The sequence below is a fragment of the Euwallacea fornicatus genome, chromosome 12, assembly GCF_040115645.1.
Source record: "Euwallacea fornicatus isolate EFF26 chromosome 12, ASM4011564v1, whole genome shotgun sequence".
NCBI classification, from domain to species: Eukaryota; Metazoa; Arthropoda; class Insecta; order Coleoptera; family Curculionidae; genus Euwallacea; species Euwallacea fornicatus.
In genome coordinates this window covers 4,055,116-4,076,224 of record NC_089552.1, presented here as the reverse complement: position 1 = coordinate 4,076,224, position 21,109 = coordinate 4,055,116, and the positions used below count along the sequence as shown (strand labels likewise).

The 21,109-nt window shown below is 34.0% G+C and overlaps 1 protein-coding gene across 2 annotated transcripts; it reads left to right on the top strand.

Moving 5' to 3' along the window:
* Nucleotides 1-426: 426 nt before the first annotated feature.
* LOC136342589 (fatty acid synthase-like) lies at nucleotides 427-20,309 on the top strand. Of its 2 annotated transcripts, XM_066288554.1 has the most exons (35): nucleotides 427-644; nucleotides 3,160-3,321; nucleotides 3,375-3,579; nucleotides 3,649-3,852; nucleotides 5,908-6,188; nucleotides 6,259-6,401; nucleotides 6,875-7,010; nucleotides 7,261-7,471; nucleotides 8,247-8,435; nucleotides 8,497-8,807; nucleotides 8,863-9,133; nucleotides 9,194-9,429; nucleotides 10,333-10,524; nucleotides 10,578-10,737; nucleotides 10,991-11,260; nucleotides 11,332-11,561; nucleotides 11,621-11,787; nucleotides 13,113-13,419; nucleotides 14,333-14,512; nucleotides 14,584-14,711; nucleotides 14,766-14,896; nucleotides 14,956-15,112; nucleotides 15,172-15,337; nucleotides 16,233-16,544; nucleotides 16,603-16,759; nucleotides 16,817-16,972; nucleotides 17,024-17,275; nucleotides 17,335-17,488; nucleotides 17,864-18,068; nucleotides 18,136-18,286; nucleotides 18,357-18,544; nucleotides 18,644-18,771; nucleotides 19,177-19,425; nucleotides 19,698-19,958; nucleotides 20,126-20,309. In XM_066288554.1, exons 1-35 carry the CDS (start codon nucleotides 542-544, stop codon nucleotides 20,225-20,227), a joined length of 6,855 nt encoding a protein of 2,284 aa, XP_066144651.1. In that variant the 5' UTR covers nucleotides 427-541; the 3' UTR covers nucleotides 20,228-20,309. The 2 variants fall into 2 exon arrangements, with proteins under 2 accessions (XP_066144651.1, XP_066144650.1); XM_066288553.1 differs by having other exon boundaries at nucleotides 16,603-16,972.
* The last annotated feature ends 800 nt before the right edge of the window (nucleotides 20,310-21,109 follow it).

Below are 21,109 nucleotides of genomic sequence, written 5' to 3'. Positions count from 1 at the left end.
TTCAATAGACAGTATCGTTTGTGAGTAATCCATGAAATTTTTCATCATTATAATGAAGTTTGTTACCTTTAGATTAAAAAGGTTCCCTTTTATTAATTACTTAATAGCGAGATGAATTCGAAATTCGTTTGAAACTCAGAAAATTGAGAACAATTGGTACGTTTTTTTTTTTCATTTGCATGTCTGAGGTTTTATGTAAATTTTCAATTAATAGAGTAACACATTTATGGGTATTAATTACGTCAAGTGTTGACCTTTATAATATTTGCGTCAACTTGCCAAATTCTAATGATATTTTATTTCCATTGTTTTAGTGATCTGCAATCGTTTAAATTACAAATAGACCCAAAATGTTAAACGGTAATACGCACTGTTCGGTTTATACATTTTTACGCCACCAGTAAAAAGTTATTTATTTCTTGTAGTGTATCCAGTCCATCCATTCCATCCAGTTCCAACATCGGCAACTGTGAGGAAGGTAGTGCTTCAGGCTGATAAAGGAATAACAGAATATTACTAAGTGATATACATTTCTGAAAAAATGGCACAGGACAAGAGTAACAATTTGGAAAATGACCCATCGATACAGTTTGGCAAACTTCTGTCACACTCCACCACGCCGGATGAAGAAATTGTCATTTCAGGTACTTACTTAATTTAAGACTTAAAACTCTGTAATCAGTCCACTGCTTGGGTGAAATCAAGTACGTAATTCTGCGTAAAGAAACATTCCACAATAACTGCTCGTAACATACCATCGAAAGAAAATTCCCCAAAAAAAAAACAGTTATATAAACCTCTGCGGTTTATCCAAACAACTGTGGTCCTGTAGACAGATAAAGGAAAGAACAAAGCCCTTCCTATCGTCACTCATAAAAAATCCGAAAAAAGCCAGTAAAATTCAATTATTTCTACTTACTCTTTACAGACTACTTATTTGTCCATAAATCTCATCAGCAGGTTCGAGAGCTGAAACTTCAGTTTTTCTCGATTGTTTTTCTAGTTTGCATTAGAACTAGTTTTGTCATCCTCCTAGACTCCCTTTAATTCCTTAGGTTCCTAGGTTCTCTTTATCCAGACAACATCCATAACTGTAAATGTCACATTCCACTTCATCATTCGTCCTATTCACTGTAAAAATTACAAAGAAATAACGACCATACGTCGCAAAATCGGTCACACTATCTCTCATGAGTTAGAATTACTTTGGATTAATGGATATGAAATAAAACAAGGTGTTGTTTGATATCTCTTGCACAATACGCATAGAGAATTCGAGATATGTTTCATATTATTTTTTATCTGCTTCATTCTTCCTCCATCGTTAGGTCCGGAGCACACAAGTGTTTAATTAACGCATCCTACCTCCCACCGTCATTTTCCGTCATTGATTGTTGTCACATGAGAACACCATTTGCAAGAGAAAAGCAAAAACACAACAAAAAATTCCAATCCAAAACAATAAAAAAAAAGAACAGTGGCAAACGTTAAACGATGTCAAAAGGGTTCTCACATGTTTTATCCAGATCCAAACGAAAACTTTTTTCACCTTTCCATGAATAGATTTTTCCTTGTAAAATTCTTTTCAAGGAAAAGAACATTTCCTCATATGATTCAGTACACCTGCGCTTTCATAACGGGAGATTCGGAAGTTATTTCACTATTACTCATTATATGTCGCAGCTAAACACATTTTTACAGGATAAACGTTTCTAATTTAAAATCAAAATTAGTTTCCGAACTAATCTGCGCCATACGTGCTATTTTTCTGAGAAAAAAAATTATTTAAAATTATTCTTAACAAAGCTTCACATTTCTATACCACATCGGGCGTAACGTTCATGATTTATTTTTATTAATCCCACAAAATTTGTGTGGAAAATTTATTCTGGCCTCATGCTGCTGACCAGTTATCTTCTGTAGTTCCTCCTTCGCCCTCTAGAGCAGTTCGAAAAGACCAAATTTGTGGTCTGTTTTTTTTTATATTTCTTAAGGAATTGAAAACCGATCTGTATTTAAATCATGACTACAGAAATCTTGTACGGCTTCAGTTTCAAAGATTGCCACAGGAAGAAAGAATTTCGAATTAACGAAATGATCATAATCACAGAAAGAAATGATGAGAGAAACTATACCTCGCAATTAAATTAAATATATATAATTATTAATTACCTCCAGAATTTTGCGAAAGAATCGACAAGTTTAAATTTTATTTGCTAGCACTGAAGGAGAAGAACTTTAATCTACTTGCCACAATAGATTATGGAAATCTTTGGGACATTGATACCAGTTAGTGGGTTCTGCTTCCGCGGCTGGTTCCTGTGGTTTTGAAGTATTAAAAGGACCACTACTCTCAGTTTTTGTCAGACCGATAGGAACTAAAGTCAACAGACTTGAAAAGTAACCTTTAATCAATTTATTTATAACTGAAGTCTTAAATTAATTTAGTTGTGCAATCGGTGCAAGTATGATCACCGTTTTGCGAGTACCTCAATTCTGGGGGTTGCAGCACCAAATTTTTGTTTTCTCAAGTTGCGGTGAATTTGAAAAATATGAAAGTTTTTTTTTGAGTGGGTTATCTTACGAACTGCTAGGTTTGGTTGGTCTTGGGGAACTGAACGATCTCTCCTTTTTCTTCCCAAAAAAATCTGTTTTTTCCGTTCCACCCACAGTCGGGATTTGGAATTCCCCGTCCTAAAGTCGGGCGTAACGCAAAGATAACCCAAGTTTGATGGCTTAATGGTCCTTGCCCTTGTAGACCCTTGGTTGCTGATATCTGGTCATTTATTTTAATTGGTTGTAACTACCAGATGTTGGCTCTCACTTATAATCCATTGGAGTCGAGTTTTTGGAAGATTCTGGGTTCCTTAAGTGTGGGCAATAAACCATACATCCCGGGTCCTTGAATCAAGTCGAGAATCCTACTCGATTTTATGATACGCCTTTCAGCCATTGTTGTTAAAGAAATTAAGAATTTTCCCAAAAGTCTGAATTGAGTTCAGACACTACTACATTTTCGTTATCATATAGATCTGACTCGTTGCATAAGCCATTTAACTAACATATGAATTACGTTTAAATAATGTCTATTGTAGTAGGTACATATTTGACTTACTAATTTGGTTTCTTCCTTATTGTAACCTAATTTCAATACCACAGGTATGTCAGGGGTATTTCCTCTATCGGATAACATAGAGGAATTCCAGAAAAATTTGTACAACAAAACTGAAATGATTTCCCATATTCCTTCCAATGATCCTGAGATGCCCAGCGGCTTTGGGCTGCTGAAAGAAAAAAACAAGTTTGATGCAGGTTTCTTTGGTAAAACTTTATACATAAGTAATTGAACGTAAGATTCATCTTGGCACTTTCAGATGTGCATAAGAAAGAAGCAACTCCTTTAAGCATATTCGGTAAAGTTATCCTGGAAAAAACCTACGAGTGCATTCTAGATGCCGGTTTAAACCCATCGGACCTGGAAGGTTCTAAAACTGGAGTCTTTACGGGAATATGTTTTACAGAGTTCGAAATTCACTACTTCTTGGTGGAACATATCAAAGGAGGAAACACCATTATTGGGTTAGTTTAAATTAATTTTCATTTTGCAGGGACAAATCAAATTTCTTCATATCTTAATATTTCTCATAGAAACGAGAAATGTGCTATAATCAATAAAATTAGCGAATTCTACAAGCTGAACGGACCTTCTGTTATTGTTGACACAGCATGTAGCAGTGGGGGTTTTGCTTTGGAGAATGCTTTCAAAGCGATCAGACTGGGACAATGCAATGCAGCATTAGTTATAGGATCCAACTTCCTATTATCTAAGGGATGTTCTCTTCAATTTGCCAGGTAAAAATTATTGATGTTTTAATTAGAAATTAAGCCCTCCAAAAACACGCAACTTTGTGGCAAGACGTATATTTAATATACATACAGTATTCGCCATAAATATAGCAACTTTTAAAAAACTGAAATAAAACTGGAAATATCAGATAAAGAATCCTATAAATATTTTTTTAACTTATCACTCAACATTCTATTTAGAATACTTAAAGAAAATATAATAAAGAAATCATATAACATTTTTTTAAAAAAACTTTTATTTTTCGTTGGTCAAAAAGATAGCAACTTTTACAATTCCCTTCATTTATTGAAACAAAAATTGTACAAAACAAAAACAAACTCTATATTTAGTTAGTACTTGGTATAGTAACCCTTTTGTTTAATTACAGACTTACATCTCTCAGGCATGGAAAGAATTAATTTATTAATGTAGTCTTAACTAATTTCTCCCCAAGTTTTCTGCAATGCAAGGAATAAGTCATTCACATTTGTATAATTTTTCTCACGAATTTTCGCGTCAATAAACTCCCACATGTTCTCAATTGGGTTTAAGTCGGGGCTTTGAGATGGCCACGGCAGAACAGCAATTTTTTCATCTTCAAACCATTTCTTGACCAGCTTCGACGAATGCTTGGGATCATTATCTTGTTGAAAATACGATCTCAGGGGCATTTTTTCATCCATGTATGATATTAGATGTTCAGTTAAAATGTCTTTATACATAAATCTATCCATTTTTTCAACAATTCTGTGAAGGGGACCCATTCCCTGACCGGAGAAACATCCCCAGACCATCACCGAACCGCCGCCATGCTTAACCGTTGGTACAATATACTTTTTGTTTAACCTTTTTCCCACAGGACGTCTAACATTATTTACACCATCACTTCTGAACAAGTTGAACTTCGATTCATCATTAAAAACCACTTTTCTCCATTATTCAGGCTTCCAGTCAACGTGTTCAGCAAAATGCAATCGGGTCTTCACGTTCTTTTTGGATAAAAATGGTTTTTTAGCTGGCCTTCTACTAAACAGTCCTGCATCTACTAATCTTCTTCGCACGGTTCTTGCACTAACATCTTTTGCCCCTTTTCCTTTTATTTGGCCAAGAATTTTAGTTGAAGACGGAAATGGATTTTGTTTCGAAATCCTAACAATCAAGCGATCGGTTTTTTCTGGTGTCATTTTAGGCCTCCCAGGAATTGGTCTCGGACCAATGATGTCTTTAGTCTTATATTGTGCAATAATTCGAGAAATTATCGACTTATTTTTGCTCAAACTTCGACTAATTTCGATAGGTTTTTCGCCATTATCAAATCTCTCAATCACAATTTTTTTAAAATCCTTTGATATTGTTTTACCTCGACCCATTATAAGAAATATTGTAGAATCTAGAAATACTAATCAAACGGAACTTTACAACTGAAGTAAAATATATTGTTCAAAAAGCAGAAGTTGCTATCTTTTTGACCAGTCAACAATTGAAAAAAATTGTTAAAATTTCAAAGAATGTGATTTGGCCTATGAAAGTGTAAACATCGACTTTGTTGTCAATATCTGTTCTAACAAATATAAACAAATGATCTCGAAAGAGTATAGGGATATTAAAAAAAAGAATTTATAAAAAGTTGCTATATTTATGGCTAATACTGTATGTATGTATGTATATCGGAATCGTTTCCAACAATTGAAGAGGTGAGCAAAATCTAAAAGGTAAAGATGGTCTAACGGCCAAATAATGGACGAATATTTGTATAATATCCTCAATCCTAGACGAGAATTTACGTCACGAAGGTACTGACCGATATCTGATTTCTTCTGCCAGGCTTCCCTGAAATGTATCTCTCCTGTATATTTGTAGCATTTCTAAAATTTTCTCCAAAGGCAGCAACACTCTAAATCTATTTTTATATAGTTTTTACATTAACGGCTATTTTTAATAATCAGTGTACAATTTACAACAGAGAGACTGAATATTTACATATTTTTTCCTAATTACGTCTCCACACTACAGGAAATTGTTATCTGATATATCTTTAAGATGTTGAATTTTTTCTTCAGATTGGGTGTCCTGGCTTCAGATGGAAAATGTAGGCCTTTCGATGTTGATGGCTTAGGTTATGTAAGATCTGAAGCCACCGTTGTACTATTGCTCCAAAAAGCAAAAGATTGTAAAAGAATCTATGCCAACCTGATTCATACTAAAACGAATTGTGATGGATTCAAAGAACAAGGCATTACCTATCCCAGTGGAGAACAACAGTATAATCTACTTAAAGAAATTTATCTAGAAAGCGAAGTAAACCCATTAAGTGTCAGTTACATCGAAGCCCATGGAACAGGTATGAAGGCATATTACTTATCTGAATATTAGGACAAACTAATACAAATTGATGCAAAATTCCGTTGTAGGAACTATGGTTGGTGATCCCGAAGAGCTAAATAGTATTGATAGTTTTTTCACCCCGGGAAGGAAAAATCCACTGTTAGTTGGATCTGTGAAATCTAGTATAGGACATTCAGAACCAGTAGCTACATTATGTTCTATTGTTAAGGTATGCAGACACATTCTGCAGCTTTCGCGGAAATTATGTTACATTAATTTCATGATTTAGTATACTTACATTATTTATTACCGTTTTTTTTCTTTATAGCTCTTATTGTTTTTCAATTATTTAATTGAAATTTCAGGACTGAAAATAATTTTATGATGAGCACGGTCTTCCTTTACATACAAAAATGTACTTCCTTCACTTCACACGCATCTTTCAATTAATTGAAAAAATATACAGGGTGACCGGCATTGATCGGATGAAACTTTAATACCAATTCACTTTAAGAATCTTTATTTTTCTTATAAATTTATCGTCGCTGTCCCCGTTTCAGAACCATTTGCAAGAGTTGCAAAAAAAGTGTTATATTTTTAACTAAACTTTGTATTGGTAACCAAAATGATTAACAAACTTCATTTGCATTTAAAAAAAATCTCCAATCTTAAAAATATTGATATAAATTAATTTTGCTTCAGGTAATATTGGCTTTCGAAACGGACATAATCTCGCCAAATATAAATTACAAAACTCCCAGAGACAACCTGCATGGGATCATTGAGGGTCGCATAAAAATTGTAGATGAAGTCACTCCAATACCAGACGGCGTCGTAGGTATGTCATCATCATAACCAGAGTTGCGTACACACAATTATTCTATTTCTTTCTTATAATGTTGTAAATCAGCAGTCACCGTAAGTACACAAAATCTTGTAATAATCCCTTAGACACCGTACCCCCTATCAACTAACCCAATACGTTCAACGGTGAACTCATTTTATAAGTGAAATTGAAATATTGACAACTACAAACAGTTATACATAATTACTAATTAACAGCTAATTTACCTGTAAATTACATTTAGGAATAAGCAGTTTTGGATTTGGAGGAGCCAACACCCATATGGTACTTAAGAAACCATCAACCTTAAAACGTTATGATCGCAAACCGTCAGATAACTTACCACGATTAGTATGTGTTAGTGGACGTACTGAAGAAGCTCTGAATGTGCTGTTTGATGATATCGCAGAGAAGTTTGATGAAGAGCACATCGCCCTCATACAAAATATATTTAGGTAAGAACTTGCCTAAGTTAATGAGTTTCAGTTATCAACAATAATCGAAGTTATAAGGGCTTGATCGTTCTGATAAATCATTCTTCTTATTTGACTTACTATAAGAACATCAAAGTGTTGCGGAAATTTTTGCGACCGATTTTTGGAGCTAATAAACATTAAAATCCAAATGTTCCAGCATGCCTTGAGCTGATGCACACAAAATCTTTGGACATTTTTATAAAACATTCAACAGACCTTCAGGTGGATGATTCTACATCATTCATCGCGTGATTGAAATTCCTAAATATCTTCTAAGGAATAAATTCTTGTCCATCTAAAACGCTATTTTTCTTTATTTAAGCTGGATAAAATTTCGTGTTGAAACGGCCTTTCTTATTCCTATATAAAAAATTGTGTCATGCACAGAAGTTCGTGTAATTTTTCGCTGAAGCTTCTCATTGAGCACATCCAAAGCCGCATCACAAGCCAACCCATTCGAGCTTCGTGCACTTCCTTGCTCGAAAAATCGGGTGTTGTAGTGTCGTGTGCAATGTCTTTCACAAGTAGAAGCGTGGAATAGAGAAGACTCGGTACAGCATACGTTTAATCCATTTTGCTTATCGCATAAATAGCGTTCTCTAAATCCACAAGATCGGTATCTCCAGACTAACAGCTATCCAGACTAATAAGAAAAAAGCTCCTAAAGAGCATCTCGCAATCTGCTCCGTGGCATCTATTCTGGATTGTATGCAGTCATGTTTTGACCGAAACCAATATTTATTTTCGATTTCAGAAAACCAATTCGCAATCACTTATATCGAGGATACATAATCGCATCGAAAGCGGGAGTACTAAAAAAGTCTATAAACCAGTTTGTTGGCATCAAAACGCTGAATTTGTATTTTGGAAGCTTACCGAATTTACCTGGGAACTTACTACTAGAACTCTTAAACTTACCATTACTGACAACGTTTAAGAGCAGGTAATCGTATGGTATATGGTCTTTTAACTTAATGTTTTTCATCCATTTGTGATTTCCCTAGGTTGAGCGCATTTTTCAACGAGAAGCAACTGAATTTCCACGCCCTAATTGCAAACATGAATGCAAATACCGCACAATTATTCGTTAATTTGCTTACACAAGTAACAACATGTGAACTACTGAAGCAGTTAGACCTTAAGCCTAATAGCGTAACTGCTAATTCCCTTGGTAATCTTGCAAAAAGTTATTTTGAGGGTGCCCTTAGCTTGAACCAGTATTTGGAGTGTACGTCTGTTATTGCCACATTGGTTGAAGATGGAGTGACACAAAAAGGTTCCAAGGGAGTCACTATCGAGCAGTTGATACAACACAGTAATACAATACAATTATTACTATCATCGCATATTTTAGTAATTAAAATTTTTAGAAGCCAAACTCCTCTCAGAGTTCAAAACAATCTTACGTCCTAGTGGCAAACTCAACGGATACGGTTCACATCACATTACTAAAGATTCTCCAGAAGAACTTCTGGATAAAATACTCACTCATCAAAAAGCGACATTTTCTTTCTTGACGAAGAGCACAGTGATGTTGGTTATCGGAAATAAACCTGTATTTCTCAAGGAAAAACGTGAAAATCACATTAGAAGTTTGACAGAACAAGAAGATCTGGCTGGAGTTCTGCAAGTTATTGGATGGTAATCAGAACAATGTTCTACTAAATTTACGGGCTTGACTGTAGTTTCCAAATTGAACAGGTTGTTTGAACATGGACAGCAGCCCCAAATTCAACATTTGTACCCCAAAGTACAATTTCCAGTGAGCCCTGGAACTCCGATGATAAATTCCACACTGAAATGGAAACACGATTTGGAGTATTTCGTTCCAACATTCAATTACAACATAAAAAAATATAAAGGTGGAATTACGAACAATATACAGATCAAGTTAGACCAAGAGAAGTGGGCTAGCCTAGATGGACATATTATAGATGGTAAGAATTTAATTTGAATGGGGCATTTTATGCAAAATTTTTCCCATTGAGTTTTATTCAAATACCACTCATGTAAATATTTCGATAATTACATGCGCATATATCATGATATTGAAAAATTTTGTTTAGATAAAGATATGTAAATGTAGGAAAAGTTAGTGATGGCCATGAAAGGGGTGGAGGTTTGGCTTGAGAGTTAAATAACTAAAATTTGATAGAGGAAGTTAGGTAGTTGTTAAGACGCATGTTTCTACTTATTGGCATCATCAAGCATATGTGCGAAGATAGTATGTTTACACATCATGTCCGATAACTTAAATATATACAGGTGTGGCCTAGATAAAATTAAAGGAAAAAGAAAGAAGAATCATAAGTATCAGCTCAGTTTTGCTATCCTTTTTTTTCTTGCATCCTTGGCTAGTGTGCATGTGGCTATGTTTTTGAACATGCGCAGCATAATGTTGATACAAACTCTTTTTGCACACATCCCTGACGAAGCCAATAAGTAGAAACTGCTGTGAAAGGGTTGTCCAACATCGTCTCTGCATTTTTACTTAAACACTTCATTCCTTCTGCGAACGGAATTGTATATATCAATAAATAAAAAAAATAATTATAGGGATAATATATCGTGGATCTATAATAGTGCCCGTTCTTGGGTATGATAATACTTTCAAATCAGGAGTGTACAAAAAAAAAAACACTTACACATGATAAAAATTCCTCGATATTAGTACTCATCGGTTTTTTCAATAACTAGCACATTGTTGTTTAATATGATTAGTTTTTTCTCATTATTATGTTGCCGAGTTTCTTGTATTTTTACATGTGGTCAATCATTACAAACAGAACTTATCAATAACATTTCTATTTACCGTGGATCAGTATAAAAACTTCTTTCAGGTAAAATCCTCTTCCCTGCAACAAGTTACCTATTCCTTGCATGGAATGCATTCACTGAGACAAACGAGGTAAAGACAACAAAAGTGATATTCCGCGATTGCAAATTTATGAAGGCATGTCAATTGAACAAGAATACTTCCCTTAACTTTGAAATTATGATACAGAAAAACAGCGGGCGGTTTGAAATTTTAGGTAAGAGACGCTCTTCAGTTACAACGACTTACTACATGAAATATCTCTTTTAGAAAATGATATAGTTGTAACAACCGGGTATATTAGCGTTTATGACGATAAAATTGATAAACTGATTGATATTCCTAAAGATGTTGTTAATCCTAGAGATGATGATTTTCTGGAATCCCAAGATATATATAAGGAGCTTCGGCTTAGAGGCTACAACTACAAGTACATTATTATAAAATTAAGGAAGATCATTAAAAAAAAACTTGAAGTAGTATGGAAACATAAAGGACATATCTTGGATAAATTAATCAGCTATTATGTATTTATAAGATATTTGATAGTAAATAGAAGATGGGTTAATCAACTACCAAACCTCTAAACTTTACTACGGTTCCAGTAATGCAAGGTTTTTTTAATGATCATCTGTCACTTCTAAACCTTTTAATAAACAAAAATATCAAACTTTTATCTTTAGGGGAGAGTTCAAAGGCTTAACTAAAAGTAACAAATCCGCTACCTATGGAAAAATAAAATGGATAGACAACTGGATGACATTTATGGACAATATGCTTCAAATGAAAATTTTGGCGAGCGATACAAGACTCCTTTACATACCGGTTGGAATTGGAAAGATTATCATTGACCCTATACTTCATCTACAAGAAGTAAACAAATTGCGCCAAGGTAAAGAGGAAGTACCAGTTGACGTGCCTGTATATGTAGATAAAAGGTCGGGTGTAATAAGGTGAGTGTCGAATAATATTTTTATGTTAATTTAGAACTCCTTAAACCTTAAAAATAATAACTCCATTTTAGGGCAGGAGGAATTGAGATACAAGATCTTCTGGCAACATCCATAGCTCGAAAGAAAACAACGGCAGTGCCAGTATTGGAGAAATATAACTTTGTTCCCAACAACTGCAAATTACCACTCGACCACGCTGTTCGGGTGCTTACACAAATCGCTTTGGAAAATCACTGTGGGTACAAAATCAATGCAGTAGAGTTGATTGATGACTCGTCTGATAAAAACGTCTCACCAATTGGTTGGTATTCAGTAACAATTTCATTTTTATGCGTATTATAGCTTGATAATTTTCCTTAGCACAAATAATAAACACCGTCCTGGAAGACCAACCATTAGTACATGCTGATGTGAAGATATTCAGTAACTGGGACATTGATACTGATGTCGAAGTAGAAAAGAAGGAACTGAAACAAGTAGAAAATGCCACTATTGTAATTGCCAGTAATATTTTAAGTAGAAATTCTGTAAGTATTCCGTAGATACCTTCTTTTGATAATGATGATAACCTTTTTACAAATCTGTTATAAAAAAATAATTTGAAAAAAAATTAGAAATTTTGATAAATTGGCAAATTTCAATTATTCTCAATTCTTAGTTTTTATCTGGAAGACATGGCTTTTCATTTCACTCACTTATCTAGCGGTCATTTGCATTACTTGCCTGGAAACCTATGGATTGCCTTCTGAACTGCTTCATATAGCGTCTCATATATTCGATATTAGAGCTGTATATAGGTACGAGGATAATCCCAGATATTTCTGAGATTATCCATACACTGATACACTTAATTTTTTTTAATATTACATTATTTCTCAATATCGACTCCTTTGAGATTAGTCCATTTTTATCAGCGATGATCTATACCCTATTTATAGTAAAGAACTTCAAACGTTTCGAAATAGGCATTAACGTCGGAGTAAACCTCCAACCAAAGTTTGGAAATAAAAAATAATCTGAAGGGGCTAACTCTGGCGAATACAGTGGACGAGGGTGACGTTCGAAACCAAGTTGATTGATTTTCGCCATCGCGATGACGGAGATGTCCATGTATCATCCACAGTTATGAATCGATGTAAAAACTAGGCATTATTCCCGTCAAACACTCCCTTCAAACATCCTCACTGTGCTGTTTTTGTTCATTTTGCACACAACTCTTTCCTATCCGATTGTTCGGTCAAAATGCGATGCCCAGTCCTTCTTCAAATGCCTATCGTGTCTGCCGACTCGCGCAATTTTAGCTGACGGTTTTCCAGTACAGTTTTGTAGATATTCACCATAATATCTGGAGTGGTTAGATCTGGAGTGTCATTGGGTCGACCACTACGGAGTTCGTCTTGGCAGGTCGTGCGACCACCTTTAAACTCTGCCACCCAATATTGTATACTTGTTCTAGTAACATCTAACTCTGCTTCGATGTTACAGCAAAGAAGAAAAATAGGTGCTGCGATATCTTCACATTGATCGATAAGTTTCAGTTTTGTGATTCAATCGGACCCACGTGGATCAACATTCTTGACACTCTCTCCACCAAAAACATCATTCACAGGAAATCTTAATCTGAGTTGTGAAAAACTGTGTTGATTGGTATTGGTGTTTTCTTTTTTTCTTTGCCTTATTCCAATCTTTAAAATATCACGTTGATATATTTTTTTGTTCGAAAAGTTAACGAAGTAGGTATCGGTGTTTACTTTTTTTGATTTTTTAGCTCTCGCTGCATTATTGTCCTGTTATGTAACTTCAACTTTAATATAAAATCTTCATCCACAAATTTACACAAAGATTATTTTAGATTCTGCAAGAAGCTATGAATGCTATTAACGAAAATGGATTCATCATTACTAGAGAACCACTCTCCCTGGACCCATCGAAAACCAATATAAAAAATATGCATACAATTTCCATAATTGAAACTGACTTGGAGAAACTCGTATTTTTATGGAAGGGTTCTAATACACTAAGCAATAAGCAACGGGTGTTCATAAATGTAGATGATAAAGCAGAGAACTTCGAGTGGCTCGATCAATTGAAAGAAGAAATTAATAAGAACCAGGATATCATTCTTTGGAGTCAAAATCAGCCATTAAATGGTTTAATTGGTAGGTAGTAGAAGCCGCTCAATAACTCAAGAATTTTTTAAACTTCTTTTAACATTTTCTCAATTTTTCACGCACAATTGGATTATGAAAAAATTAATTCTCTCGAGAAAATTTTTGTATTCGTGTCCATAATATTTTACCCGGCGTTTCAGCTTTTTTTCAAAAATCCATATAGAATATTTAATTTACAAACAACAAAACAACCATTTTTTTCAAAAAATATTTATGGTTTTTTAAGGATTTGTTCCCAGCAAAAACCAAAAATCCCTTTTGTTTGTGTAGATATTACATAACGCTTTCCAGTATTTAACAGATACACAGAATGTAACATATCAACATAAAGATACTTCAAGGGGAGATAGTATTCTGCGAAATAATGAAAAAATACTAATAAACCCATAGTTAAAACCGTACCATTTTCGATGCACAGCGTGACAGTCTCACATGTTTTCTCAAATTTTGCGTTTCTTTCAGGTATGCTTCGATTTAAATTTTTATCATATCGTACTTCTATTTTCTTTAAGACTTCCTCAATTCTTTAGATTTTTGGTCTGTTGCAGTATTTTTGCGTCTTTCATCGTTTTCGTAGACTTCGCAAAAATATCGATCGGTGCAAATTAAGAAAATTCAGTCTACATATGCCGTTTAGATTCTAGAATACCATGTCTAGATTTTAGCTATTTTAATATTTTGATTTACGACATTTTACATTTTCAAAAATTTAACTTAAGATGTAGTTAACATAAATGCAAAAAATATGAAAAAAAAAGTTAAACCTTGCCACTCCGTATATCTAAAATGATAGGTTTTTGATCACGAGTCTGTTAGCATTTTTTAATTATTTTCCAGAGTACTATCGCTCCCTGAAATTTCTCTATGATGATATGTTACACCCTGTATAATTATGTTCTAGGGTTGATAAATTGCATCAGAAGAGAACAAAGTTCTCAAAATGTGCGAGCTCTATTTATAATAGATGATGCCCCTGCATTTAACCCTGATTTGCCATTTTACAAACTTCAATTGGATAAAAAGCTGGGTCTTAACATTTTCATGAATGGCTCCTGGGGAACTTACAGACACTTCCTGTTGGGTAAGGAAAATAATTTTTTTTAACAGAATTACTCTCTATTCATTACGAAATATGTTCACATTTTTCCACAGAAAATCTTGATGAAGTTGCGAGTGAGCACTGCTACGCCAATAGCACTGTTCGTGGGGACTTGTCAAGTATTAAGTGGCTTGAGGGACCATTATTACACAAAACAGTACCGGATAATGACTTAGTAGAGGTACTTCCAAGTAAAACAAGATAGCATCTGCTCATTTTTTATTTTGCTATTAAGGTGTATTACTCTTCCTTGAACTTCAGAGACGTTATGACTGCCTCAGGACGAATTAGCGTTGATGTCATAACAAAGGACAGACGAGAACAGCAATGCGTTCAAGGATTCGAATATTCAGGAAAAACCGTAAGGTGAGGGCGTCTGGGAGAAAGGTGAGACCAATTAAGATTCTAAAAACTTTCATTTTCAGTGGCAAAAAATTGATGGGAATGCTTTCACACGGCACTCTAGCCACTTTGATCAAAGCTGATAAAACCCTTTCGTGGGATGTTCCAGCGTCGTGGTCTCTCAAGGACGCGGCAACTGTCCCAGTAGTATACGGAACTTGTCTTTATGCTTTAGTAGTGGTATGTTTTTTGTTATTATTTTGAAAAATCAATTTCAGGTGGAATTTATGACTTTTCAGGTGGGGAAAATTAAACCTAGTGACTCAGTACTTATCCACTCAGGAACAGGTGGTATTGGACAAGCGGCAATTAATCTTTGCTTGGAAATGGGTTGCACTGTATTTACTACTGTTGGCACTCAAGAAAAACGTAGCTTCATCAAAAATAAATTTCCTCAAATAAATGGTAAGTGATTTTTCATGTTACTTTAAAATAAGTTTTTATAATTTCGGCAGAGTCACAATTTTCTTTATCGAAGCAAGTTGCGCTGCAAGCGAAGTCCTCTCGTTAGCAATACAACCAAAATTGGTTGCTGGATTTATTCGACTTTGTCGTATAGTCTCAAGAAGCGGGTCGTGCCAAAAATATTTAGATGAAGAGAGAAAAAAGCCTCTAATCAAAAATCAGAGCATGTCCTGTTGGTTATGGATTTATTGTCCTTACTTTATTGAAATAATTGGGGAAATGGCCCAAAGCTCTCCGGGAAAAACTTTAGCCAAGATTACAATTATATCCAATCATCCAGTATGTTCTGTTTCTTAAACGCGTTCTCATTAAATCAACACGTAAGTTGCACATTTTAGATGTGCAATAAAAGAACGCAGCACCCTCCAAGTTTTGATAAGGCGATTTTTTCCTCTCGGCCTCAAAAAGAACCTTAAGATTCCTTGAAATCTCCTCAGATTAACGAAATATTAAATTTCCTGCTTCCTTTTTTCGACTCGAATTTAAAACAATTTATAGGTAGTTTAGAGAAAATATAATAAATAGATAATCTATATAAAAAATACGATAAATATCCACAAAAATTCTGCTTAGGGCTCTGGCTGACTCAGAATTCTCTACAGGTATTTCCAGATTAGATGTAGGATATTCTAAACAAAACGAGAAAATTTTAATAAGCAATTAACCAACAATAGAATTTTTTAAAAAGAGCAATTCATTAATCTGAATTAAGTGTTTCTCTTAGATTTCAATCCAAGAATTATCTGGTGTATTCAGACACTTCTGTTCTACAGCACAATAACTTTTTACCAAAAAGACAACACTTGAAGTTTTTATATGACACACTCATTTTTAGAAAAGCATATTGGCAATTCAAGAGACCTCAGTTTTGAACAAATGATCATGGGAAAAACAAATGGCAAAGGAGTAGACATCATTTTAAACTCTCTAGCGGAAGAAAAGTTGCTTGCTTCTGCAAGATGTTTATCCCAGAACGGAAGATTCCTGGAAATTGGGAAGTTTGACTTAGCCAACAATAACAGACTTAACCTTCATTCGTTCATGCAAGGTGGAAGTTATCATGGAATTATGCTGGATAAGCTATTTACTGAAGACGATTCTGTTAAACTGGAATTTAAAGCATTATTTCAGAAATATCTTGATTCAGGTTTGTCAATAGTACTTGATATAAGTTATGTTTTCATAATCGTGTTTCATTTTCAAAGGGGCAATTAAACCACTAAACTCGACCGTCTTTAGTAAGAATGAAGTAGAACAGGCCTTCCGATTTATGACCACAGGAAAACATATGGGAAAAGTCTTGGTGGAAATAAGAAACGAGGATCTGAAAGAACCTAAAACCACATTTATGGTATTGCCCAGGTACCTATATTTATCCAGTTTCCAGCACATTCTACCAAAAAATCTACTAATTTTTAGGTATTTCTGTGATCCATCGAAAACCTATATCATATGTGGGGGTCTTGGTGGCTTCGGTCTAGAATTAGCTGATTGGCTCGTACTCAGGGGAGCTAAGCATCTAGTACTTACTTCACGAAAAGGAGTAACCACAGGATACCAATGCTGTAGGATTTCGTAAGTAGTAATTCTTACAACTATAGTCTCAAACTCAAGATATTGCTTTAGAATATGGCAGAGCTACGGCTGCAACATAAAAATATCCACAGAAGACATAACGACAAGGACAGGCTGCGAGGCTTTAATTAAGGAAGCGAACTCTATTGCGCCAGTTAAAGCTATTTTCAATTTAGCCGTGGTCTTAAGTGATGCCATTTTGGAAAACCAAACAAAACAGTCCTTCCAAACGTCATTTGGACCTAAAGCTCATGCTACACAGTATTTAGACGAAGTCACGAGAAAGCTTTGCCCCGAAATAACGTATAATTTTTTTCTTTTGAGATCAAAATGTGGTACTAACAATCCTTTTTCTGTCACAGGGATTTCGTAATATTTTCGTCAGTGTCTTGTGGAAGAGGAAATGCTGGTCAGACAAATTATGGTATGTCTAATTCCGTAATGGAAAGGATATGTGAAAAGAGGCACCGAGAAGGATATCCTGCTTTAGCGATACAATGGGGAGCCATTGGAGATGTAAGTTGAAGATACTTGACTTCTGCCCTTGCATATTAAAGTAACAATTTCGTATTGATGCTCTCTTATATAGGCCATCAATAGCGCATATATTCTCGTGGGCAATATTTGACAATTTCTTAAAAATTCCCATAAATAAAAAAACTTTTTTATTAAAAAAAAACACTACATTGCAAACGTATGTCCACAATAATGACATAGACGATTAAAACAAAGACATGATTAAGGGCTAAAGTTAAGGGAGCCACCATGGTATCGCATTCTAAGAGCGGAGACATCAGATCCTGTCTCGGCTATAAAAAATGCGGTTCTTTAAAATACTGAGAAAAATGGAAAAAATAGATAAAATTTTTGATAAAACTTACGTGCTTTAAGGTTGGACTGGTTGCCAACTTACAAGAAGATCATATCGAACTGGAAATAGGTGGTACTTTACAACAAAGTATATCAAGTTGCCTTCAAGTCATGGATACATTATTACGGCAACACAATGCTGTCATTGTATCCAGCATGGTGGTAGCAGAAAAGAGGGCATCTAATTCGTCTAAAAATGTAATGGAAATTATTGCAGAACTTCTAGGTAAAAATTAGCTAACTATCGCAAAAAATTATATATTTCTATATTATTTTATATTTTATCTTCCTAGGTATAAAGGACATTAAATCGGTAAGTCTGCATTCAACGCTAGCTGAGCTTGGAATGGACTCAATGAATGCAGTCGAAGTTAAGCAGACATTAGAAAGAGAATTTAATTTATTTTTGACTCCAATTGAGATTAGAGGAATTTCCTTGTCAAGGTGAATCAATAAGGCTTATTACCCTTATTTGTTAATTGAAATGTAGGATATTAACGTATGATGTATTTAGGATACAAGAGCTTAAAGAAAACAACAGTGTACAAGACATAAATATGAACCAAGAAACCTTAATAGATTGGGTCAATATTTTAAAGAACTTAGTTGAAAGTAACGAGGAAACCTCTTTCGTGATGAAAATGAAAACGAAACCAACAACACGAGACGAAAGTAAGCTACCTAAGATCATAGCTTTCCCTGGTAAGTAAAACTTAATTATAAATAAATATACTTATACTATACTATACTATATTATATACTTGTATTTTGATGAGACAACACACAATTATTGAATTACAGGTATTGAAGGAGTGTGTTACCTTTTGGAACATCTGACAGAATTGCTAGAAGTTCAAGCTTTCGGTATTAACTACATTTCTGAAGCACAACTAGACAACTATCCTAAAATGGCCGACATGTTACTTCCGGTAAGTACCAATGCTCTACTTATTTGATTATTAACTGGGTCGGCAGCAGCTAAGTTCGCGATATGCAGAATATTCAAATTAAAATTTTAATTTCGTTTTTTGTTTAGACTTGGGCAATAGCTCAACATTCTAATGAAATTTTGCATAAGTTGATAGTGATTAACTCAAATATTTAATTTTTGTGTACCGAAAGAGAGTGCCGTATACTGTAATGTGAAAAATGATGAAACAATGCACAAACTTGCATTACATTTATTCATTTATTCACTATTCGTAGTGCATTTTAATATTCTTCAATGTTTCTCATAACCTGAATTTTATTTGCATTCTTTAATGTAAATTTTTGAATCATAAATTACGTGTTGGATTATAAATTACTTGCTATCTTTGTGTTCTTTAATTTAGCATGTGCTCAGACTTCTGTCCCCCAATGAGCCTTTCCATTTTTTGGCTCACTCAATGGGAACGGTGGTGGCTTTGGAGGTTGCAGATAGGCTAGAGAAAAAAGGTTACCTAGGCACAATTACCCTCTTAGATGGTTCACTTGCCACATTACAGAAACTGTGTAATGTTTTTATGGACGACTCGAACAATACATTATTATCGTTAATGCTAAAAACACAATTAAATGAGAAGGACACACAAAAAGCAATGGTAGATATTGGATATTAATTGATACTGATAAGTATAAATATATAAACATAAATAATACATCAAATGAATTTTAAAATACTTTTTTTTTAATTTGAATGAAAATATGTATAGTGAATCACATTCAATTATTATATAGAATCTGATTTAGGCGAAACATAAGATCATCATATATCCGAAATATCATTAAACTACACATCGAGATTTGCACAATTTTATTGATTAAGTTATTTTAAGATTAAGATATTACATCAATACCTGCAATTTTTTTTCAGGTGGAAATATATAAAGATACTACCTTAGACGAAAAGCTTGCAACCATAGTGAAACACTTTAAAACAAATGAAAAAATTACAAGGTCTTTTATTATCAACTCTATCACAGCAGTTATAAAACGCATAAAAGCATTATATTACACACCTTGCTACGGAAAATTAAAATCTAAAGCGTTGTTAGCCAAAGCGAAGGTCATCTCCTTTAAATCTGATACAGAAGATTTTGAATTGGGACAATACTTTGAAAACCTGGATATCAAGGTAAACAACGTGATAATGACAAGTTCAGCATCCATGCTCATTGGAATAATTAAACTATAAATTCGGTTATTATAAATCTTCAAGTTACTCCATCGTGGTAAACCAGTCTTATACAGCACTAAACTGAATACACATCAGATGAATTAAATAAATTAATATATTTTTAGGTATTTGATGGGAATCATACAACCTTATTGCAGAACCAGGAGTTAGCGGACACAATCATGAACAACCTCTCCACCATTAATGGATTTTCAGAAAATCATTAGTGTCCCTTTCCTATTTTATTGTACATTTGAGTTTTAAATTACGATAAAGTGACTCAAAAAATCAAATAAATTATTAAAAGAATTTGCTGTATTACCTCATTACTTGTAAGGTTTGACTCTCATCTCAATGGGATTCTTCCAATAATTATGAACTGACGGATTTCCTGACGAACAAATACAAAACCTTCAATGAAATGTATAAAAATATTAAGAGTTGCAAAAATCTATTTTTTAAATTTTCTATTAATATTTTTTTTTTTTCATACACTGAACTCGTGTTGATACGGGTAAAGCTCCGTTCCTACGTACTTCTCGGTTATAATTACCTAATTATTCCCTCAATACTAATAATTGTTGCCATATAATCGATTCTCCTGATTACGGCCATGACCTTTCTTCTGAATACTTATTTTAAACCATAAATATCAATACAATCAGGTTATTCTTACATCCCGATTTCGTTCAAAAATCTTCGATCCAAAAAAAATGACTCTTTACTGCATTGAAAACAATTTCCTACTCTTCTGTAATGATTGGGCGTTCACCAATGTGCAAACTATGCTGTTTACTGAAATAAACAAGGAAAATTTCGAACAGATTCTTGTACTGCCAGAAATATTTTGCCAGCAATCCTGTAAATTTAAGACAATTTCTTAAGTAATAGGGTTTAGTTTGGAAACCGGAAGGAAATGAAATAAAACGTAAAATATTCATTAGTGTTTATCATTGTACGAGTGCTGCGTCAAATGACCGTGTGTTAACACAATACTTTTCTTTATACCAGTTTCTGTTATGGCTGTCGTAATACCTTATCTATGGATCGATGAATAATATAAATTAATTAAATAGCTTTTACAATTATTACATATTTACCAAATGAAT

What these genes read in the sequence shown, in the direction of transcription:
- LOC136342589 (XM_066288553.1), top strand. Translation starts at nt 542, where the DNA reads ATGGCACAGGACAAGAGTAACAATTTGGAAAATGACCCATCGATACAG. An exon ending in CATCGAAGCCCATGGAACAG is followed by an intron (nt 6,189 to 6,258) that starts GTATGAAGGCAT and finishes ATTCCGTTGTAG; the next exon opens with GAACTATGGTTGGTGATCCC. An exon ending in GTCTTTATGCTTTAGTAGTG is followed by an intron (nt 15,113 to 15,171) that starts GTATGTTTTTTG and finishes ATGACTTTTCAG; the next exon opens with GTGGGGAAAATTAAACCTAG.